The sequence below is a fragment of the Ananas comosus genome, linkage group 15, assembly GCF_001540865.1.
Source record: "Ananas comosus cultivar F153 linkage group 15, ASM154086v1, whole genome shotgun sequence".
In the NCBI taxonomy this organism is placed as follows: domain Eukaryota; kingdom Viridiplantae; phylum Streptophyta; class Magnoliopsida; order Poales; family Bromeliaceae; genus Ananas; species Ananas comosus.
Window position 1 is genome coordinate 7,691,178 of NC_033635.1, and position 25,589 is coordinate 7,716,766.

At 37.8% G+C, this 25,589-nt stretch overlaps 1 protein-coding gene across 1 annotated transcript in view; it reads right to left on the reverse strand.

The window, feature by feature from the left end:
• Positions 1-25,589, reverse strand: part of LOC109721414 (mitogen-activated protein kinase kinase kinase 1-like) — a 60,520-nt gene that overhangs the window by 17,489 nt on the left and 17,442 nt on the right. The window contains exons 2-6 of the mRNA XM_020249042.1: positions 20,910-20,994; positions 20,623-20,685; positions 20,058-20,215; positions 13,878-13,953; positions 13,718-13,777 (exon numbers count right to left, since the gene is read on the reverse strand). Coding sequence (XP_020104631.1) covers positions 13,718-13,777; positions 13,878-13,953; positions 20,058-20,215; positions 20,623-20,685; positions 20,910-20,994 — 442 coding nt within the window. The remainder of the gene's footprint in view (positions 1-13,717; positions 13,778-13,877; positions 13,954-20,057; positions 20,216-20,622; positions 20,686-20,909; positions 20,995-25,589) is intronic.

Here is a 25,589-nt window from a genome sequence, read left to right on the forward strand (position 1 = left end):
GTGCACGTGTCAGGTAGACTTTCGCTGAGGCCCAGGCATGACAGTAGTATCAGAGCCATTGGTTTAGAAGTCCTAGGACTTTTAAGGTGTAGGACTGTGAGCTCATTAGAACGTGTGAGGATGGCTAGTAGGCTTATGTTTGACTATGTTTTGCCTTTTGTTTTATAGTTTCCGTTAATACCCTGTATTAATGCACTGTTTGATCTTTTCTCTTGCTAAAGATGGTGCGTCCACCTCGCCATACCCACACCAACAACGAGCAACCCAAGAACCCACCTCTCGTTGGATCCGGAGATACAAACCACACTTGCTTCCTTTTTGAATGCTACATCCTCAGCAATGGTTCCACCTCAGACCACTGATCTACCTACTATCCAGATTCCGTTGCAATCGACCGTAGCGCCATTAAGGAACGCTTCGGCTATTGCTCTTCTACAGCAGGAAACTAGTACAGGGATGCCTTCGACAACTGTTCCCACTACTGTTCCACTTTCGCCGTCGACTACTCTTCCCAGCTCCATTCCACCTCTACATCAAACTACTGTTCCAGCATATTCAGCTACATTACCTCAGCCGATTGCTCCAGCAACCCACTTACAGCAGAGCGCCAAGATGGATCCCTTGGTCGCCACATTGATAAAACTATTGTGGGGTTAGTTCAGACTCGGCAACAAAATTTGCAGCAGAATCCCTCTCCTAGTGCCATTGAGTCGAATTCGAGAGTTCAAGAGAAGAGCATCAGCAAATTTAAGAAATCTACTCTCCCACCTTTTTCAGGCACTACAAATCCAAACGAAGAGGAAACTTGGATCATGGAGATAGACAAGGCATTTTATGGTTATGCAGTGCACCGATGAGGAGAAAATCAGGTTCAGGACATTCATACTTCAGAGCAAAGCAAACAATTGGTGGGAAAGCGAGTTAAGAACCCACGGTAATGATTTAGCAACCTATTTGTAGAAGGATTTTCAATCAGCATTTTATGCCAAGTATTTTTCGAGTAAGCTTTGCCATCTTGAAATGCAGTTTCTGGATTTGAAGCATGGTTCGATGCCTGTGGAAGAATACGAGGCCGAGTTTGACTGACTATCCCAATTCGCCCCGAAACTGGTGGATGATGATGAATCGCGGGCGAAGAGATTTGAGGAAAGGCTAAATGGACATATTCGCACTGACCTCGTACCGCTACACCTAGAGACGTGAGGATGTCGTTTCCAGAGCAAGATCCTTAGATTCAGTCTGGAGGCAGACTCGGGAGAAGCAAAATTCAAATTAGAAGAAGAAAAACAGAGATTCTTTTAGAAAGGGAGATCTAAATGCAAGAGGGTCAGACAGACCTGATGACTATGAGAGGCCACTTAATACCATTTGTTCCTTGTGGCAGACCACCAAATCAGGACCAGAGCCGAAATGCTCAATTTGTGGCGACTCACATAAGAATACAGACTATAGACATGTCACTAGTGGTTGCTTCAGATGTGGCGATTTGAACCACCGGATAGCTCAGTGCCCTCTGCCTAGTACTGACTCAAACACTAGACCTAAGCCTCAAGAGAAATCGACTGCTCCAGTTGATCGCGATCATGCCCCTCCTACATGTCAGTCCAGAGGTGGAAGACCTCAAACAAAAGGTCCTGTCTAGGCTCTCTCCCAGCAAGATATCCAGGCATCTAATGTTGTGGTCTCAGGTATTCTGTCCGTAGCCACCGCTTTTGCTCGTGTGCTCTTTGATTCTGGAGCTACTTATTTCTTTCTTTCTACTTTTGTTCGAAAGTATTTATTACCTTCCGAACCTTTGGATTATATTGTGTGCTGGTACGCCTTTGAGAGAGGAGCTTGTAATTGGCTGAGTTTGTAAAAGTATGGTCAGAGTTGACAGTAGGAGTTTATTGGCAAACCTCCGTGTAAGGACATGCGAGACTTTGATATGATTCCTAGGGATGGATTAGCGTTTGTCACATTTTGCTATTTTGAATTGTCGGGAGAAGCGGGTAGATTTCAACATTCCTAGGAAGGCAGATTTTGTTCTTCTCGAGAGTGGATCTTACACCCTACTTCCGATCATTTCTTCCTTTAAAGCTACTCATCTCTTAAGGAGTGGCTATGCTGGACTTTTGGCGTTGTTGAATGATCTGAGCTCAAACACTCTGAGATTAGAAGACATCCCGATAGTGAATGAATTTTTAGATGTTTTTCCCGACCTTCCTAGGCTACCTCCGGATAGAGAGATTGAATTTTCTATTGATTTAGCTCCGGAATCAGATCCTATTTCTAAGACGCCTTACAGAGTTGAGCTCAAGGAACAGCAAGTGCAACTTCAGGAACTTCTGGACAAAGGGTTCATTAGACCTAATGTCTCTCCTTGGGGCGCTCTAGTGCTTTTTGTCAAGAAGAATGGTACTATGAGATTATGCATCGGTTACCGCGAGCTAAACAGAATGACTGTGAAGAATCGATACCTATTGCCGAGAATTGATGATGTTTTCTCCAAAATTGATCTACGATCAAGATACCATCAGCTAAAGATCAATGCCAAAAATATACCAAAAACTGCTTTTCGCACATGTTATGGGCATTACGAGTTCCTGATAATGCCTTTTGAATTAACTAATGCTCCAGCCTCTTTCATGGATTTGATTAATAGGGTTTTCAAACCTTTCTTGGATAAGTTCTTAGTAGTTTTCGTAGACGATATTCCGGTGTATTCTAATAGTTTAGCCGAGCATGTGAAACATCTCAGGATAGTTCTAGAAACTCTTCTACAAAGGGAACTTTGTGCCAAATTTAAGAAGTGTGAATTTTGGTTGCAAAGTGTATCCTTTCTCGAACATAGTGTCTAAGAATGGTATTTCGGTGGAAACTGAGGTAGAGGCAGTGGAGAATCGGCCAAGACCAAGTAGCGTCACTGGGGTTCGAAATTTCATGGGTTTAGCAAGATGCTATAGAAGATTTTTGGAAGGTTTTTGTTGCCTTAATACACCTTTGTCTCTGTTGATCCTGAAAGGAGTTAAATTTCAATGGTCGAATGAATGTGAACAAAACTTAACAGGGTTGAAGAAACATCTAGTATCAGCACCTATTCTTACCTTGCCTATAAGTGGCAAAGGATTCACTATTTATAGTGATGCCTCAAAGAAGGTTGGAATGTGTCCTGATGAAGAAAGACAAAATGATTGCTTATGCCTTATGACAGCTGAGGCCTTTCGAGAGAACTACCCAACTACGACCAAGAGTTGGTAACTGTGATCTTTGCATTGAAGATCTAGAGACATTATCTCTACAGCGAGCCTTGTGAGATTTTTACCGACCCCAATAGCTTGAAATACATCTTCGTATACAAGGAACTAAATATGGGACAGGAGATGGCTAGAGTAATTGAAAGATTACGATATGACCATCAAGTACTATCTGGGTGAAGCCAATGTCATAGCCAATGCTCTCAACAGAAAATCAACAGGGAATATTGCGGCACTGGTGACTTCTCAACAACATATTCTGGACGACCTCAAACGACTCAACATAGAAATTCGTATCCGTGGGTGTGAAGCTCATTTGGCTAATTTACAGAATTACAAGTTCAACCTACACTAATTGGTAGGATTAAGTCAGCCCAAGCGAGTGATCTACATCTTTAGAGAACTCGACAATTAGTGGAATCGAGAGCACAATTGGAGTTCAGGATCCACGAAGATGGCTCTTTTAGTTTTAGGGACCGGTTATATGTTCCCAGAAATCCCGACCCCAAAAATGAAATGTTGAAGGAAGCCCACTATTTGGGATATTCAGTGCTCCCTAGAGGAACCAAAATGTATAGAGATTTGAAGGACGTCTTCTGGTGGAATAACATGAAAAAGGAGATTGCGGAATTTGTGGCTAAGTGTTTGACTTGCCAGCATGTGAAAGTCGACTAGCAGAGACCAACCAGCTTACTTCAACCTCTTCCGATTCCTTGGTGGAAATTGGAGAGAATAACAATCAATTTTGTATGCAGACTACCTAGAAGTGAAAAAAGAATGATGCAGTTTCGGTCATAGTCGACAGATTGGCTAAATCAGCACACTTTTTGGCTATAAAGACGGGTATGACTTTGGAGAAACTAGAGGAGCTTTATACTGCACATATAGTACGCTTGCATGGGGTTCCAGTTCCGATCGTGTCTAATCGTCACTCGAGATTTGTGGCTCACTTCTGGAGAATATTGCATAAAGCTTTCGAGACCACACTGGACTTTAGCATCGCCTTCCATCTCCAAACAGATGGTCAGTCAAAGAGAACAATCCAAATTTTAGAAGATATGTTACGGGTTTGTGCTATCGATATAAGAGGCTCTTGGGATCATCACCTACAATTAGTCGAGTTTGCCTACAATAATAGCTTCCAGGCTAGCATACAAATGGCTCGTTTTGAAGCTTTGTATGGAAAGAAGTGTAGGTCTCCTCTATGTTAGAATAATGTTGGTGAGAGAAAACTACTTGGTCCAGAGATTGTCCAGCAAATTATTGAGAAGGTTCATTTGATTAAAAAGAATCTCAGAGCAACTCAGAGTCAGCAGAGGAGCTATATTGATAACCAAAGACGATCGCTTGAGTTTGGAGTCGGAGATCACGTTTTTCTGAAAGTGTCACCTTCAAGAGGTATTCTGCGCTTTGGAGTCCGTGGGAAATTTACCCTCATTATATGGGCCCTTTGAGATACTAGAAAGAATTGGTGACGTAGCGTACAAACTTGCCTTACCGCCTTCTTTCACGTATTTATGTTGAGGAAATATGTCCATGATTCGAGCCATGTGGAGCCGAAACCCTTACAGCTTAGAGAAGATCTATCTTATGATAAGCGGCCGGTACATGTCGTAGACCGAAAAGAGCAAGTTTTGAGAAAACAGACCATTCCATATGTTAAAGTACAGTGGAGCAACCTTCTGAACGGGAAGCTATTTAGGACCTCAAGGAGCAGATAGGAGCAAAGCACCCTCTTTGAGAGCTAAGATATGTTAAGTTTAAAAGACTACACTTCTTTGTAGGAGGGGAGGGTGTAACACTCCATACCTTTATTTCTTTTGTTTGGACCTCAATTCCTATGAAATTTGGACTTTTTTGTAAATATTAAAAGTTGAGGGGCTTGGTAGCATTTTGTGTTAATTAATCCCTAATCTTAATTCCCTCTCATATTCGTATCACCCAGCCGCTCCCTCTCTCGTGTCGTACATCAACTCATCCTCCCTCTCATGTCACGCCTCTTCCTCGCATGCACACGCACGCGCGCGACGCCGTTTGATCACCGTCGTCGTTGTCGTCGTCGTCATCTGTGGTCACCGCCGCCCTCATCTATCGACTTTTTTGGTTCGCCATCAACGATATCTCCTCATCATCATTTTCGTATTTAAGAAGGCTCTTTTTTTTCATTTTTGTCCCTACACCTATTCTTGAGAGCACCAAATTTTCTCATCCATATTTATGTGATTACTTTTAGGTGTTCTTCTCCAGATGATTAGAATTAAAATCATTAAAATCTGATTTGTATCGATCTAAAATCGTTGTTGATTCTACTGTTATCTTTATCTTGTGTCTTCATGAATTTTACTTGTGTGATTTCCCTAGATTCTACATGTTATTCGGAATGCCCTCTAAGTATTTGACAAAATGCCTAAGAGAAAGCAAATGTCGATTTTGTTTCTATTTTTGATCCCATCTGATTAATAGGTTCTGAACTTATGTTTCAACATCTAAAAACCATTGTTTCACGCACTAGAACCTTCATTTAATAATTAAAGCTCCGCTCATATTTTCTTGTTCCCTTGAATTGTCTAGTTCTTGGAACCCTTCCTTTTTCCTGATTAATAATTAAATTTTCGTTTAGTTATTACTCTAAATCTTTTTCTTGCTCCGTCTCAACCTATTTGCATGTATTTGTAACCAACCTTGTCATCCTATGTGAGCCAATCCAAATTTAATTGTTTGTATAAGCTTTCCTTTCTAAATGCCTATGTCATCATTGTCATTTTATTTTTAATAGCTTATGGAGAAACATAATTTTTACTTTAGGTTCCGGTGATTGACTCCCTTTGCATTTTCGACTAGATAGCTTCTTAGCTTAGAAGCTATTTTTAAGGAAATCGACCGGACGCCCATTAGTTTTTCAAAAAATAATTTAGGAAAATATTTTGATTGTGCGAAAATCTTTATTTTGTAGATTTTAAAATTAAGGGTTAAGCATATTATTAAACATTTCCGGAAAATAAGTTTCAATTTTGATTAACATGTTCCTTAATAATAGAATTTTGAAATTCGATAATCTGTTCTATAAATTAGTGGTCGGATAAGCATTTTTTTTTAATTATAATGTCTCTTAGTATTCTGGATGCTAATATTGGCCATGTCAATATGCACTCTGTCATAGAAGCTAGCTTTGTTTCTATATTGCGCCTTCGGGTGCTTGCCCCTATTCGCGCCTCTATTCTGTATTTACACTTTCTAGAGACTTTGTTTTGTATATGCACCTTCGGGTGCCTTTGTTTTGCATTTGCGCATACGGGTGCCTCTAGATCTCACCAACGGATTCACACTATATAGGTAGTTACCGGAGACTTAATTTTTATTTAGTTTATTTGCTGAAAGGGAAAAATACTTTGTTAATTTATAGTCCCTATTTGATATGACTTTTAAATTTTGATAATCTCTTTTTTTCTGAAATTTTATAAACGACCAGTCACTTAAATTAATTTCTGTATGAAAATTTACTTCAGAGCTTTTGTATTTATTTATTTGTATGCTTAATCCGACTAATGCAGTGTATAATTGCTTACCCAGGTACCTAGACTGTTTTGCTGGGCATGGGCGGGACCGAGTGAACGTTAGATGTAGTTATTGTTTGAATTTATTTTCTTTTGTTTTTGTGTCTGGTGTAGCTAGATATGAATAACTAAATTTTGTAAACTACCATCTAGTTTTATTTTGCTTCTGATTCGTCGTTTGTCTCTATTCCTTGCATAATTATTATTTGTCGTATTTGTTGGACCGAATTTTTGTTTGTATTTCGTCGCAAACTTTAGTTTTATATGTGTGAGAATTTATTTTGAATCTAGTTGAAATTTAGTTGTTAATATCATATTTTTGATTCTTTGGATTTAGTGAAAATTTTGTGATCTCTATTTTGCCTGTTTTATGTTTAGTTCTGTAGCCTTATGTACTTGCCATATTTTGCAGGTATGCAATGTCTGTTGCGCCTCGGGCTTGGAGCATGACAATAGTAAAATATTACAAATTATTATTTTGTTGAAGAATTATCGGCAACTAATTTTTTATGTGTATTAGAGTGTGCAGCAGAAGCCCAATGTGAAATTCAAGGATTGAAATTAATTTGTATAATTGTAGATGTGATAATCGGCATGTGAATTTCGATATCAGAACATTAAGACAAAATGAGTAATTGTTATATCAAGTGTCTGAGAAAATTATTTAGATTTTGAGGACAGAAGTTTTATTAATACGGAATATGAATTGTTTTATTCTTAAAATTTCTCAAGGCTTTTTTTGCATTTAGCCCTCTCAGAAATTTTTTTTCCCACAAATAGCGCCACAAAATTTATATTTGCAAGATTGGCCCTATCCCAGCCACGCAAGTGCCATGTGAGCGTGGATGGTGGTGTAGGTTAAGTGGAAAACGGTGAACCATTCACTGTATTTGGACGTGGTGAATGATTCACCATGTTCCATTATTTTCCTACCACGGTATTAAGTAATATTTACGGTTAGGGTTTAGAAAAGACACGATGAACCATTCACCGTGTCCAAACACGGTAAATGGGTCACCTGCTCAACTTAACCTAGATTGCCACGCACACGTGGCGCTTGCGTGGCTGAGATAGGACTAATCTTACAAATATAACTTTTTGTGGATCTACTTATGGAAAAAAAATTTCTAAAGGGACTAAATGCAAAAAAAGCCCAATTTCTCATGTAGCTTGATAATGAAAATTTCAAGGATGAATTTTCTGTTAGGAGGGAAAATTGCAATACCCCAGACTAGATAATTATTTGTTTGGGACCATTTTTTAAAAAATTTGGACCTTTTTGTAATTTGTAATAGTAGAGATGCTTGGGAACATTTTATGGAAACTTAACCCTAATTAACCTGACTCCATCTCTTTTCTTTTCTTATATATGGAGATCCCGCCGATCTCCCTCTTTCGTGATCCCTCGTCTGAATGCACGCATGCCGTGTCTCTCTCCACGCTCGTGCTACCTCTCATCTCCCTCTCGCTCGAGCGCGCGTTGTCCTTCGTCACCGCCGCACTCCTCGAATCATCATCAACATTGTTCAGTTCATCATCGATGCCGTTTGGTTTCTTGTCCTTGGTCACCGCCGCACTCCTCAAATCATCATCAGCATTGTTCGGTTCATCATCGACGCCGTTTGGTTTCACCATCTTCTTCATTGTCTTTGAAAAGGTTTCGGAGTTTTAGCTCTCTATGCATTTTCTACAAGATAGCTTATAAGCTATCTTTTCAAGGTAAGCAACCTAACGCCCGCTAGTTTGTTCTTGGCAAAATTATAGAAAATATGTTATGACAAAAAATTTTCTTTTTTTATAGTTTTCTAAAATAAGGGTTAAGCGTGCTTATATAAATTCCAAATCATTAAATGAAAAAGATATCTAAAAAATTTTGATTTGACTGTTGTGCAATTTTAGAAAATATGTGCTTTAGAAATTGTGTTTATTTGATAAAAAATTAGCATTTGATAGTTTGTTTCATTTTAAATTGTTGGCTAGTAAATAATTTTGAAGTTGTGATGTCTCTTGGTATATTGCTTAATGTTGGTAATGTCGACATGAATTTTGTGATAGAAACTAACTTCTATTTTGTGATGCATCTCTGAGTGAAATTTTGTGATGCGCCTTCGGGTGCAATTTTGTGACGCGTCTTCGGATGCAATTTTGTGATATGCCTCCAGCTGCTATTAAAATTCATTTTCGGGTGCTATCTGTAGCACACTAAATTTTAGTAAATTGCAAGGTTCTAGTGTTCGAATAGAGTTCTAGGCTATTCCTTGTGTTCTTGAGGGTCGTTGACTATACTCCGACCTATTACTCGCGTCTCGAGGAGCAAGGGTGAGTACTTAGCACCAAAACCTCCAAACTGCAGGTTTTAGGGTGCTGGGTACCGGTACCAGAGAAGGGTACAGGAACCCCGTCGCGTAACCGAGAGAGCTCTCGGGTTTGAGCTCTGCGAGGCAGAGTACCGGTACTGCATTGCCTGAGTATCGGTACTGGAGCCTGCTATCGGTACTGCATCGCGCGGGTACCGATACACTGCAGTCTGCCTGCTTGACAGAGGCTCGGGTTTGAACGTTCGGCTGCGGGGTACCGGTACTCCAGCCTACCTACCGATACGCAATGCAGTTGCAGACTGTATATTTTTTAGGGGACTTTTTGGGATTGTAGCAACTCTCTAAATAATCCCACACCTCCATTAGGGCTCCCTGTGCTAGGAACCAGTGGAAAGAAGAGGTAAGCTTTCTCCCTCTCCTCTTTGATTTTTCCCTCCCTTTTGCATGGGATTTTGAGGATCGATCTCCTTTGTGCTTCTCTTTGCATGATGATGGCTTTCCACCTTGGAGAAGCTTTGGAGTTGTAGATTTGAGCTTGTTTGAGAAAAGATCTTCAACCCTAGCACCTTTCTAGCTTGGTTTGGAGCGTAAAGAGAGGTTAGTAGGTTTGATCTCTCTTTTGGATCATGCTATGTTGGATTTTTGAGATGAAAACCTAGTTTTGGAAAAACTAGGATTTTATTTGGGGGTTTTTGATTTGTAGCCTTTGGGGTTAAATTGATGGGTGTAGAACTCTCTTTTAGGTTGGATTCGAAGTATCCTAGCCTTCATTTGGATCTTGGAAGAGTTCTTCACCATACAAGGTAATTTTCTACATATTTATGGGTTGGATTATGTGGTTTTTGTGGGGTGTTCGTTCAAAACCCCTAACCCTCTTAGAATATTTGTTAGGGAGCTAGGAGGCTTGTGGGCAACCTTGTTCGCGCAAACGAAGGGGTTACAAGGGATATCCGGTGGGTTTAACCTCACCGAAATGGGTGAACTCCTCCTATGTCATTGCCTTTATTGTAAAATGGAAAATCATGCATATTCATACTAAATAGAGCATAATGGAATTTTTGAATGCTTAAAATGCATATGTCATGTATCATTTTGTATAACCTGTATGTAGTAGAGAGAGAAGAGTATGGTAAACTTGCATGTGAAAAGCATTCCTTATATATGGTTGAAATCATGTTTCATTTAGTGAAAAACGACAAGTTTTACATGCTCATGGACATAGAACCCTTGCTTGATATATTGAACATTAATGTCATAAAGCGGCACTTGACTTAGCAAATGTAAAACCTTTACATGATGACATAGTAATAGACCGTTGGGCCATTGGTACTTATTCCATATTTTAGACATGATGACCGTGGACTCGAGATGGATGATCATGCTTGCTTGCCATTGTGCTCATTTGCACATACTTGTAAGGGTCGCTCCACACAAGCCGGCACTCCGGAGATAGCCAATGCGACACAAGCTCGCCCGTGCGGGATTGGGCACCGAAATGGGATGCCGTCGGGGAGGCTCATTCCTAGAGTGGAAATTTTGACTACCACGGGGCCATTAGGCACGGCGGAAGCCGGACTACACTTGTGTAGGTCCTAGTTGATTGGAACAATGATAAATAAAAGTGAAAAATGGACATCATTACTAGATAGTGCATATTAGTTGGACATGCTCATTCATGTAGAATAACTCTTAAAATTGTGGAATTTCATGCTAAGTAGAGGCATAGTAGTTTATTAAATTTTATAAATTGCTCAATATACCTGTTGTTTAATTCGGTTACTTGTTCATATTTACTACTTAAGCCTCCATGACCTAGTGGTGCATTTCGCTAATGTATGCGGCTTACCTACTGGGAACTATTGACTAATAATTCTCATTCCCATTCTGATGCAAACCGAGAGGTTGCCAAAATTGAATTTTCAAGTTTGCTTTTGTTTAAAGGTAAAACTATATTCAATTTATCAATTCCGATGAACTTTAAGCAAGGAAGCAAAAATTTCAGCAAGACAAAAATTAAAATCGAATTGAAGTAATACTAAGATGATGATAAGCCTTCAATATATGAGATAATAACAACCAACTGAAAATACATATAATAGTTCCAAAAGGTAAATTCGGCTTTATAGGAATTAAAGCTTTAGGTTTGGTTGTTTGGCAAATATGGTTGGTAATGGTGAAAGGCTAGATTAAAAGGGGATAATAGGATATCAAGAGATGAGATACAAAAAGTGCACCATTCACACGATTGCGGGGGATCCACGATCGACGAGGAGGGCGGTACACCACGAGTAGAACTTCGGCAATAGGGAAGAAGAAGATGAGGTAGTGACTCGGAAGAAAAGGAGGGGTAGAAGTAGAAGCCGATCTTGTCACGAGGAAAAAGCGACAACGATCAAGTCGAGGAAGAAGACGATCTCGGCGAAAGGAAAAATGGTCAATGATCTCATCGGGAAGTAGAACACCAAGGATAAAGAGTGAGAGTAGAATTTTCTATTCATCCAAAATTATCTCCCTTAAGGCTTCAAGAACGACGAGGAGGGATCCACATTCACACGATTGCGGGGGATCTACGATCGACGAGGAGGGCGGTACACTACGGGTAGAACTTCGGCAATGGGGAAGAAGAAGATGAAGCAGTGACTCAGAAGAAGAAGGGTAGAAGTAGAAGCCGATCTTGTCACGAGGAAGAAGCGATAACGATCAAGTCGAGGAAGAAAACGATCTCGCCGCAAGGAAGAAGCGTCGATGATCTCACCGGGAAGTAGAACACCAAGGATAAAGAGTAAGAGTAGAATTTTCTATTCATCCAAAATTATATCTCCCTTAAGGCTTCAAGAACCATATATTTATAGTGTTGAGAGCCCTCCTATAATAAATTATTGTCTTTTCGTTTTCAACATAACACGGTCACCCAAGAGTTATGCATAGAAAACGAAGCAATTTTGAGAATTTCAAAGGTTTTTTTTGGGGGGGGGGGAATTCCAATGGCCTTTTTGGGATGGTTTCTTTGTTTATTGGAGAAAAGGGTTTGGGTTAGCCAAATCAACTAAACTTAAATGATTTAAGTCCGAATCAAACACGAACTTACAAAATAAAAGAAAATTGCATTCAAAAATAAAATGAGGTTTATTTACTGCATCACATTGTGTTGTTGTTTTTGTTTACAGAGCCATCCACGCCGGGAGAGGCTCGAGATCGCGGCAAGGGAGTCGCCCCCTAGCTAGATAGCACGAAGATTCTTTTGTTAGGTGGTCATCTCTCCCTTTTGTTTTTGTTGGAGAGAGAGATGGTTGTACCCGATGTTTAGAGACCACCTGTTACGATATATTTTATCTATATTAGGATGTTACGATATATTAGGATAGTGTTTTATTGCCTTATATAGAGTAGTATCATTGCCTTCTATAGAGTAGGATTATATAACATGTAATCCTAGTTATACTCTTACTATAGTAGTCATTGTTACTATACTAAGACAATCTCTTGTACTATATATATTCATTAATACAACTCAAGAGGGTATGCACTTTAGCCCTTCTTTCACCACCACTTTTGTATTTAGCTTTGATTATGTGGATCTTGTGATGTATCTACTTTATGGTTTATATTAGATGTTTAGCTCTTTTATTCTCTACTTATCTTTAGAAATTAGTTGTATCTTTACTCTGATACTACACTAGTTGTTATACTCTTGTTTATTTATCGTATTGTTGTAGACGCCTTATATGTTGACAGCATATGGCGGGTCTGGGCACGCGCCGGACAAGCTTCCGCTGGGTCCCGTGGCATGATACTATCGCTTTGTGATCATACCTTCAGGTGCCTATAATATGTGCTTACAACCTTAGCCAACAAACCGCTAGTTACTGGAGATTCTTACTTCGAATTTTAATTTTTAGAGTAAGAATGCTTATGTTGAAGTTCTATTTCTCTTCGCTCTTTCATAAAATGTGCTTATTTAAGACAAGAAATTCTGAAACGAGATTTGTAAAAATTTATGAAACTCGATCATCGTTATTATATTTTCAGTATGAAAATTACATCTAATTATTTAGAAAATTTTCAATTTTGCATACTTAATCCGACTAATGCAGTGTATAGTTGCTTACCCAGGTACCGAGTCTGATCAACTTGTTGGGGACTGGTACAAGTGAGCATTAGAAATAAATTGTACTCTTAGCTAATGTATATAAATGTAGTTAGACTGTTGAACTTACTAGTAAACATTTAGTTATTGTATTTTGAAATTTTGTTAGTTTTGAGCAGAAATTTATCAATTGTATAAGTCAGAACTCATGGATTTTGGATTTCTATGAGCAGTTTAATTTTGGTACCATTTGTTTTGCAGCCTTGCATATTTGTAATTAATTAATTGCAGATATGCAGCACCTGCTATGCCTTGAGTTCGGGGCGTGACATACAAGCAATATAATCTCTAATAAACAAGATAGGAATATGATAAAAGGTTCAGAATCCTTTATAAACTGTATATAGAAATATAAATTGGATATCCTCGAAGAACTGCACCAAACAATTGCATATATGTATACAAATTATAAAGTTATTTTTTGTTGATGCAGGAATGATACTAGGCAGAAGGATAGTTTACCTCGGGTGCCATCCAATAAACACTTCCTTTGCATGATCTTAGCATGTCTAACTTTTTTATCTGAGTTGGAAACGAAAGCAATTAGTATGATATTCTTACTATGAGTGAACTCATCAACGTTACTATCAAATATCAGAATAGATGAAGAAAACAAATATACCTCCTTCGCCAATCCAAAATCTGCAAGCTTAACAGATCCATTTGCATGAACCAGGATGTTGGCACATTTGATATCTCTGTAAAGAAGAGGAAGGGATGACATTTATAGTAGGTTAGAGCTATCATACGAATGACGGGTCTAGATATTTCTGAAACAAAATAATTTTTGCAAAACCAAGTTTTAGAGCTGCTTTATACGACACTGAACTACTTTTAGAGCTGCACTGGTCGTCCCTACTGTGTACCGTGCTGACAAGATATCAGCACAGTACGAACCCTGAGTCGATGGGACAGCTCAACATCCTCTTTTAAAAAAAAATAGTAAGTAATTATCTCTATAAAGTGCAAAGATTTGAGAAAGATATACAATAAGCAATTAAAACAAATTGGTACCAAAGAAAATATATATTTCATGGCATATTGTATCAGCACACTAATATTTTTGAGGTTGACACAAATCAGCACGGCAGGGGATGCATCGTGTCATACCGTGCCAACAACTTCTCAGCACGATCTCATGCCACCACACTTAAATCTTAGATAGTAGCATGTACTTAAGTTTCACCCCTTGAAACTACAGTGATATTCTAAGAAAAGGGTCATAAACAGAGTCTACAGAAGATATTTGCATCCCTGGCTCCGTCACAAAGTTAATATATCACCAACAAGCTCAGAAGAAAATTCAAAATATATTGGTCATTAAGAAGCTGATAAAATTAACTTTTGGTTTGAAAAAAGAAATAAAAAAAATTTTCACATCTTGGGGGTAGTACAAGAATGATCGTGAGCTTTGTCAGCTTTGTCAATGATCTCTGCTGTAGAATACAATTGTACTGCTAAACTAAGTATGAAGACAAACTATACTGCAGAATATGTGATATAGAACTGAGTTGCATAGTTTAGATTAGGCCAAATCAAATATTTGGATTTGATTTAAGTCATATTTGGGTTCCATCCAAGGTTGTAAATAGCGGATAGCGGGTACATAACGTTTGGAGAGTCTCATAGCGGAAAGCGGATAGCGGGCGCTATAGCGGGCGCTATGAACCCATAGAGGGTTTCATAAAAGCAAATTTAATATGTTTATGTTTCTTATAAAATACATATAATTTTGAAGAAAAGACAACTAATCATTCTATTTTTTAGTATTGCAAGCCTATATATTTAATGTCATTATCTATTAAAAATTTAAGATTAACTTTAAAATATTTAGCAAACCAAAAAGATGACGATATCTGATTCTTTTTTAAAAACGGATCACCTTTTTATCTTCCAAACCCTTAGAAACAGGGTTTATTTCATTTAAGGATCCAACCCGATAAGCCATTTTAACACGTTTGCATTTTTTAAAAATTTGGGCTCATAGCGCCCGCTTTTCTACCGCTTTATAGCGGCCACTTTAGTGGGCGCTACGCCGCTAAAGCGGCCGCTATGAACCCGAACCGCTATATAGCGTAGCGGTAACACCTAAAAACCGCTATAGCGGCCGCTATGGCGCGCATAGCGGCCGCTATTTAAAACACTAGTTCCATCTAAAACAACTTTGCGTCGGATTAGAATTCAAATTTCTATTTTGATCTTTATCACTATCTTAAATTGATTTATAATTTTAATTAGGCAGAAGTTCAAAATAGAAAAGCATTTCTCTTTTTGGCAATAAGATTTCTGAAGGATAGAGTTATAGTGCAATTAGATATTATCTTGAATGGTTCATTTAAAGACTCCCAAGGGTCTCCAATGTATTCATGGCTTGACTAACTAAAATTTATTTGATTTTCAAGGCCTTATAGCCTAGTTATCTTTCCTCCTCGCATTTGGTGCCCAGGTTGGCAACCACCTTATATTCCTTCTTCTTATGTTGCTCTGTATTATTCTGCAGACACAGTAGTAACCATGTTACAGTGCTACGATAAAACCATGATCCCTTTCCTTCTGGTTCTATTTCTTGGACTAGACCGCTACTACTACTATGCAAGATCATCATAATTCTTATTATGAATTTAGCGCTTGAAATCAAATTCTGAAGAACACCAAACTTGTCATGGGCCAAATTTAGGTACACTCACCAATAACATCAACTGTCTTTGTTACAATCACCCCAGATCCTAAAAGTATCTTGGTATTTACTTATTAGATTAAATGTTATCGAAAACCACAAAATTTATTTTCTAAATACTTCAAATACGCTAGATCAAGTTCAATGGAGTCGATCGTCAATTCAGAAGTTCCATTATCAAAAACGGCTTCAGAGCACGGAAGCCTCTGTGCTCCTAATAACACATAAGTCCTACTCCATATGTGTGTGTAGAGTTTAAATCATCCCCTCTTAAAGTCGTGACGCCCTTGTCAGGCTCAAGTACACTAACAAGCACCAGGCGATATGAGACTTATTCCTGTAGCCTTGTCATTCAAACCCTGACTTAGCCTGTCATTCTCAGACCCTTGCTCAGCTTGTCATTTAGACTCTGGCTTAGCCGAGGCTTATCTCACATTTCCGGCTGGTGATTGACTATGATACCAGCTGTGACGCCCTGTTTCACAGGACGGTCACCCATTTTAAAACTACTTCAGCCTTAAGCTCGCTAACCCTCTTAACTTCAGCCTCCTTCGAAAATGCTGTGGTCAGATTAAGAGTTTTAGCCCTATAATATCTTATATAAAGGACCATTCCAAATCATAGGAGTGTCACATTTTCCTCTCTAAGTACTACAACAATTGTGTCTGATTATAGGTACCATCCATTCAGGACGACCTTGCCACAACCGTCATGGCCCAATTATGTTTTAGGCCGTACGAAGCCAATAGCGAATAACAAACTCTTCCATGCTCCCTCGGCTTGCACCTGATGAATTATTTCCAACAGAAAGAATCAGAGACTTCCTTAAGTGATATTTGCTCAAGAACTGGATGAAGGATTAGCCTCAGTACGTCCATTGGTACAGGAGTTTCTATTTTCCTTTTCTTCTTCTAGAGTAATAGTAGTCAACTCCTTCCAATGACACCAACTGCAATTTTTTTCCTGATGTGATGTGCACCTCTAAGTTGAAATCTCAAAGTGGGCCTTTAACTGGCATTCCCGCCGTAATTGGTGGGCCAGAAAACTTCACTCGCTTATTTACTTATTGAAGGAAGGAAATTAAGAAATTGTAGCACACTGAACTTCTGCAAATTGTGGAGTTCTAGTGACAAGTAGCTTGAGAGCCTATCCGAATAGTTTCAACGGGGTTTGGGGACTATTCGAGTGTTTTCAACGTGCACTTGGCGCGAAAACAAACTTTGAAGAATCAAATCCGCTGAAACTGTAGATTTTGTATTATTGAGTACCGGTACTAAAATGGAGTACAGGAACTCTGTTGTGTGGAGAAGAAACCTACATTCGGGTTTTGCGGAACTCAACTTGAGTACCAGTAGGTCCAATACTAGTTCACTAAGTACAGGTATTGATTTTGGTGAGTATCGGTACGCAGTAGAGAATCTGAAAAGGCGAAAACTCAACATTCAAGTTTTGCAGAAGTAGGCAGTTGGTACCAAAACTAAAGCCCGTGTACCGATACTCAAGTTCCAGTATCGGTACTCAATGCTGCGAAGTGCTAGTTTTGATTGGTTGTAAATAGTGGTGTGAGGGACTTAGTTGCAAATGTTGCAACTCCTTTATATAGGGGAAATCATAGCCTTTTATATAGGAGTTATTGATCTTGATCTATGTAGTGGATAGAATTTTTCTATTTAAAATTCAACCGAGTCTAATTCTTCTAGACCGTTAACTTGGAAACGCTTCATACCGGCCATTAAAAATGTCAATTTTGAGGCCCTTTGATCGTAAAGTATATAATGTCAAAAAATTATAAAATTTGATGTCTAGAATATTTAATTGCTCTAAATTATGTTTAACTCTATGGATCGTCGATTTAGAAGCTCCATCATCGAAAACAACTTATGAGTATGAAGGCTTGTACTTATAATAATATAGTAGCCGGACTTATATGTATATATGTATATACATATGTATACACACACACACACACACACACATACGAATATGTATACATATATACATATGTATATATGTATATATAGAGAGAGAGAGAGAGAGCTAGGCTAGTATACTATGAGTAGGACGAAGGCTTCTGTGCTATCAAGTTGTTTTCAATGATGCGGCTTTAAAATCGACAATCGGCTCTGTTAGACTTGATCTACACTATTAAAAGTATTTGAAAACTAAATTTCATAATTTTTTGACATTATTTAGCTAGTGATCAAAAGGTCTCAAAATTGACAATTTTAATGATAGATGTGATGCATTTGTGAATTTAACGGTGTAAAATAATCCAAATCGGATGAAATTTTTATAGAAAATTCTTTTCACTATTTAGAGTAAGATCGGTACCTCTGATCTTAAATTCAAGTCTTTTATCATCATTTTTTATGAGATTTTTATTTTCAACCGTTCATTTTTAGACTACTCATTTGCTAGGTAAATGATATCGAAAAATTGTGAAATTTAGTTTCCAAATACTTTCAATAATGTAGATCAAATCTAACGGAGCCGATCATCGATTTGGGTGCTGCTTCATTGAAAATAACTTGGTAGCACGGAGGCCTCCATGCTACCGATAATATATTAGCTGGACTATATACATATATGCATATAGTATATATATTATCACGCCTTCATTTGTTCTTCAACCGATTTGATTGTTCAATCACCATTAATCAATTAGTTGCAACTTTCCGTGCTTAGAAACTGGATGGTTGACTTAAAATTATTATGGACATGATTGAAATAGCTTATATCATAGAATATATTGAATTAGTTAACTTCTAGTTGTGAGGTCTCTATTATACAATTTTAGAGATGCATCTGAAATATACTTACAAACTGGGGGCAAGCAATAATTTGAAGAGAGTGGGGAGAGGAAGAGAATAAATTGTTGCCTGAACGTGGTGTATACTAACACTTCATACACCTTAAAATAGATCATCAATGTTCTAAAATCAAAAAACTAATCAATACATGAACTACAATATCAATTATACAAATTTTTGATATATAGACATTTATTAAATATCACAAAACCTATTCAGTATGCCAGACTCTAATTTTAATATTTCTATCACTGAATTTTAGGTGTGTAATGTATAAGATGTACCTATACAACTGGTGCAGAAAATAATATTAGTTGGTATTCTATGGTGTATTCAAAAGGCTTACACACAAACACAATAAACTTTGGACTCTAAAATCAAATGGCGGCTTCACCATTAAGGGCTTGTTTGGTTCAAGGGTGGAATTGGAATGGATAATGGAATGGGAATGAATTGGAATGGTAATTGGAATGGCCCACTCCCCCTAGACGTTTGGTTTATTTGTGGATTGGGAAGTGGAATGAGTTATTCACATTTCATTGTTTGGTTCGTATAAACTAAAAAATTATAGGATACTATAATACTAATTTTACTCTCAAATATAAATTTATATTATTTAAAATTTATGAAAAATATAATACTATTCTCTAATAAGTTTTCCAAAAAAAAATATCAAATTTATTTTTAAAAACTTTTATTGATGTGGGTTAGGGATAAGGTTTTGAGAGAGGATAGGTTTTTTTTTTTTTTTTTTTGATGAGAAAGGGGTGAAGAGGAGGGTGAAATGGGCACATGGGCTTCGAGAACTTAGTAGGCTTCCGGAATGAAATCTCAATCCGGGCTAGAAGACCGGAATCAAGTTGAAGGCTAATGGGCCATTACCATTCCAGTCCGGAATAGGAATCCCAAACCGATTCATGCGAACCAAACAAATTAACCAGATTTGATCAAACCGATTCCCATTCCATACCCAAAATGGATGAACCAAACAAGCCCTAATTATTAAGACCATTTGATTCCTTGGTAAAAGATTTGTAGACCTTCTGACTTCTTTATACATAAACCCTATAGATGGCATAGATCGCATCTATCAAAGTAAAAATTAATTATAAGACATTGATCATCAAATCTAATATGTGGTGCAAGAATTGTACATATACGCACCACGTGCAGGCACTTCATCAAAAGCATAAGGCGTCATCCAGAAGGTCACTTCAACCCAACTTTCTAGCATATAGTATATATTCCAATATAATGGCAATTGGCGACATGTCAATCGGTCAATCAGTAATGTGAAAGTAAGCAGTCAAGTCACCTGTGAACCACATTCCTGTCATGTAAATATACCAATCCGTTCAGAATCTGCCTGGTGTAAGCGGATACTTGAGAATCCTGTAAATGATACTTTTGATACAAGGATGCAAGAGAACCTTGGGTCACAAGTTCCAGGAAAATGTAAAGTTTTGCTTCCTCCTATCACTCAAAACAACAATAATAAATTTAGTTCCACAAAAAACAAGTCTTCAATGTGCAATACAATGGTAAAGATTGATTAACTCAAACATTTTACAAACAATAAGAAAAATTCCATAATCTAGATGGCAATGACCTTATCTCAAAAGTGGAACAAGAATGAAATTGAAAGAGTTTTGAGTGAGTGAAGGCTAAACTTTGTTTTGATCAAGATTGGCTTGTTGATAGTTAGAAATTACAATAAAAAGCTCGCTACTTCGATATCATAACAAAAGGACCATAAATGTAGTTTGTATGTTGACATATTTTAGAAAAAGAAAATCAATTGAATGGAAGCTAAACTGTTATTTTCGGAGCGAGATTTAACCTTGCTAAGTTGGAAATACCAAAAGGAATGGTTACTGTACCTTGTCGGTTCCGTAGTATTGGACTATGTTTTCATGTTCAAACTGGCTTAAGAGTGTGATCTCCTGAAAAGAAAGTTGCTTTAGTTAGAAAAGTGCAGATGTTACAATACCCAGGTTGAAAAGCTCTTCTTAATTGATTACTGTGATATGAGATCATCAACCGAAATGTCAACTATACATAAACTGGAAAGCAATTATCTACAAGCAGGAAGAGAAGTGAAAACTCTGGTACAATATAAATAATGGATTGCAAAACAGGAAAGTATGAAAAGAATTGCTACGTTTACCTGCTCAAGTTGAAGAATACACTGCTGAGCATTGCTTCCTTGGTCAAGCAAAGATACTTCTTTAACAGCGAAAAATACACCCTCACTGCAAGTGCAACAAGATAAGTTAAGAGAACTACAAGAACACGTACATTTCGTATCAATAGAAGTCTACCATCCATGATAAATTGGCAGAGTAGTCTGTCTCCAAAATTTTGTCATGAACACAGACATACATTAACCACTACCACGAGCAGCTCAGTAATATGCAAATTCAAACCGTAAGGGCAGTCAACATTAGATGTTTTTGTATTTTCATAAAAAAGACAAATGCCCTTTATTATTTGGAATAATTTTATATGCTGCACCAACAAAAGGGAAGGAAGCACAGTTTGTTTAGAAACTTTAAAGGAACAGCCCATATGGCAATGATAGGGAACCAAGTCCAGTAGTGATGGGAAAACAGGTTCTTTTCGGACTTATACTCATCATCGGAACCGTATTTAGAATATTTGGTTGGACGATGGACTGATACTAGAAGTCTAACTTGAATCTAAGTCTGATTCACAGATTCGATGGGTTAATTTGGAAGTTTCATTAGATTAGGACTTTTAGTTTATTTGGAAGTTTTAAATTAGAATTCTATTCCTTTTTAGAACTTTGTTTTGAATTCTGCTATGAAATTTGTTTAATTTTCTTTTTAGGACTCCTAGTCGTTTTAACCTATATTCTCTACATATAAAGGTCAAGTCTATATTGTAAGGTATGCTTTTGAGTAATGAGATCTGAGTTATTTGAATTCTTCGTCAATTTTCCTTGCCTTCGCAAAAGCGTAGACCGGAGCGAGTCCCGTGGATTATTTCTTTTTCTTCTCTTTTCTCTTCTATTTTATTTTAGCCGTTGGATCCGTTACAATTAAAAGGAGCTGTTGAGATCAACCAATCCCCACGGGACCCACCCAAGGGATCTCTTCACAAGCCATACGTGAGACCTCCCTCCCTCTGTCCATATGCTTTCTCTCTCCCTTCGTCTGTATAGCTAGGAGCAGGGCCTACTTGATCAAAAGGAAAATTAAAAGAAAAACAACAACAACAACAACAACAACAATCCGGAGGATATCTCCTTTCCGACGATCGGCCATTGCCATGACAACCATATGATCGAGATTGCCATGCAAGCCTACTCCGTGGAAACGAGTCTTTGTCGAGTCCTTCGATTTCTCTATTCTTTCTGCGAATAATTCTAAACCCTAATTTCCTATTATCCTATTCCTAATTCCATCCATTCCTAAACCCTAACCTTAACTCATTTTTCCACTATTCTAGAAGATCTAACTAAGTGGCTAAAATCCGATGATCGAAAGAAATTAAACCGACTCACCCGCATGCGTAAGATGCGTACGACCTTGCAGCAACTCGAAGGTGATCTTTTCCTAACCAATCTCTTATTTGAGTTTTCGAATTTCCGAATTTGTTTTTATTTCTTTTTAGTTTGATTTCTAAGAATTGCTCGATCCACATTTTATGCAATTCTCGAAAAGACCTAAACTCCCTAAACCGTCCTGCATCAGATTTGGTATCAGAGACTAGGTTTTATCATGACGACCCAATCAAAAACCTAGTTTAGGGATGAATCTGTAGACGACTCAAATACCCTAATACTAAACCAAATTTTAGAGAAAATAAGTGTTACGACATATTTAGTATCTTATGCTATGTTAGGATACTGTATATTACGACATATTTAGAGTAGGATTATATGGTGACATAGGATTATATGGTATGTAATCCTTGTTGTATTGTTATCATAGTAGGCATTGTTACTATAGCAGGCTTATCTCTTGTACTATCTAATTTCATCAATAGGACCTAAAAGGGTACGCTCTTTTGCCTTTTTTTCATGGTATCAGAGCGGGAACCCTAATTGGGGATATCGATCCATAGCCACCATCCACCACAAGTCTCACCTTCTTCCATAGGTGCTTCTTCTTTTGGTGTTCTATCTCCCTTTATCCTTGGACTTTTATCTCCCCGATACTGCTAAAGTACCAGCGCCATAGTATTGCTACAATCAGTGCTACAGTATTTCTACAATCAACGCTACAGTATCGGTGCTACTGTACCCTACAGTACCGGCAGTACAGTAGTGCTACAGTCTGCTACAGTGGTTCTGCTACAGTAATTTCAACCTCTTGGAGTTTTTTCTTATTTCGTTGGGCTGTTTGCTGGTGTCGCCTGATTAATCTCAAGTACCGCCGGTTCATCTCGGGTTCAACTCTAACTCACTTTTCCTATTTCCTCTGGATCTGTGATTACTTGGTCTATTTTTCGAATTTGTCTCTCTCGTAATGGATTTTTTTTCTCTTGGTGGTAACATGTCTTCCTCTCCAAACCTGTCAATGGTTAACATCAAAACTCTCATACCACTTGAACTCACGGATTCCACATATCTAGTGTGGAAACAAATCTTTCTTAATGTTTTGGAAAGTTTTGGTGTTACGCATGTGGACAAAACTGGTACTATACCGCCTCAAACTATTGAAACTTCTGATAAGAAGACAAGTTCAAACCTGGAATATCAAAATTGGAAAAAAGAAGATACCACTATACTCTTGTAGATTAGTGCCACCTTTTCTCTTAGTATATTACAGATGGTCGTTTTTAGCTCTTTTGAAAACCATTGAAGCATATTTTCTTGAGAAAACTGCTTCCACGGCTTTCTCTCTAAAGTCCGAATTGCGAAGCATCAAAAAAGGTTCAATGAACATGAGCAATTACATGCAAAAAATTAAATCAATTGGTGATGTTCTACAAGCGATTGGTGCAACTGAGTCAAACCATAACTTGGTCATGACCGTTCTTCTCGGGTTACCAGAAGAATATAGCGGTTTTGTCAGTGCCCTTAATACACATCGAAATAAGCCCACTTTTGAACAACTTCGTCTACTTCTAATGCAAGAGGAAACTGAAGTTCAATGTCGAAGTAGTTTGACGACATCAACAGCCACTCTCACTATCGACGATAAAGCTCTTTATGCGAATCGTGGACGAGAAAATCGTGAAGGTCGCGGAGGTAGATATCGCGGCGGTCGAGGACAGCGCGGTAGATTCAACTCATACCCTAGTCGTGGATCTCCTAGAGCCTATTCACATTCTCAACCTAATAATTCTCAACAATCCTATACTCCGACTCATCAACCTTACATTCCGAAGTTTGGCACACAATGTCAGATCTGCGGCAAGTTTAATCATGCTACTCTTCAGTGCAGACAACGCTTCAATCATTCTTTTGTTGTAGATGATCTTCCTCAAACCTTTGTTGCTATGAACCTTCATGAATCGGGTGAGGAGGTGTGGTATCCAGACATTGGAGCATCTAATGACATGACCGCAACTTCTGGTGTTCTCTCTTATAGAGGGCATGAAAAAATTCTTGTTGGTAATGAAAATTTACTTGATATTACTCAGACAGATGAAACTCAGTTGCATTCCATCTCTAAATCCTTTGCTCTTAAAAATGTTCTTTTTGTTCCTTCTATTAAGAAAAATTTGCTTTTTGTACGCCAGTTCTGTTATGATAATAATTCTCTTTTTGGGTTTGACACTTCTGGTTTTTCTATGAAGGACAAAGAAACCGAGACGGAGCTTCTTCGATGCCTTAGTTCGGGAACATCACTCTATCCACTCTCTTCTAAAGTTGCAAGTGTCGAAAATAAGCAACAGCTAGCACTGGTTGCATCTAAGGTTAATAGTGATATTTGGCATAGACGGTTAAGTCATCCTAGTTTTTTTTGTTCTTTCTTCATTTTTTAAAAATAATAAAATTGTCTCGAATTCTACTTTAAAATTATCTGTTTGCAATGCCTGTAATATGGGAAAACATGTTAAACTTTCGTTTAATGATTCTTAATCTCAATCTACTTTTCCCTTTCATATTGTTCATTCGGATGTATGGCAATCACCTGTTCCCTCACTTTCTGGCTATAAGTATTATGTTATTTTTATTGATGATTACTCTAGATTCTCTTGGCTTTATCTTTAAAAATCTAAACACGAAGTATTTGACAAATTTTTGGAGTTCAAAAGAATGGTTGAAAACATATTTCATAGCTCAATTAAAATTTTTCAGTCCGACAATAGCACTGAATTTATAAATGAAAAGTTTTCTACTCTTTGTTCACAAAATGGCATTATTCACAAATTTTCTTGTCCTTATACTCCTCAACAAAATGGTCTAACTGAGAGGAAGCATAGGCATTTATCTAACGTTGTTAGAAGTATACTATTTCAAGCTTGCTTACCTCCTCGGTTCTGGGCTGAAGCCATTCAAACTGCCGTTGTTCTTGTGAATAGAATTCATTCTCTCACTGTTTTGAAAGGACAATCGTCATACGACATTCTGCATGGTTGTGCTTCTCCTGACTTGTAACTTGTTAGAGTTGTTAGATGTTTGTGTTATCCCGATGTACAGGACATTGCAGCTCACAAACTCTCTTCCAGGTTACTTCCTTGTGTCTTATTGGGACTTTCTAACAAACATAAGGGATTTCGCTGTCTATATCCAAGCGCCGATAAAGTCTTTATTTCTCGCCATGTTACGTTTGTTGAACATGTTTTTCCTTACTCTTGAACATGTTTGTTGAACACGTTTGTTGAACATGTTTTTCCTTATTCTTGTCTTTCTAAATTTTCTTCTCCCTCC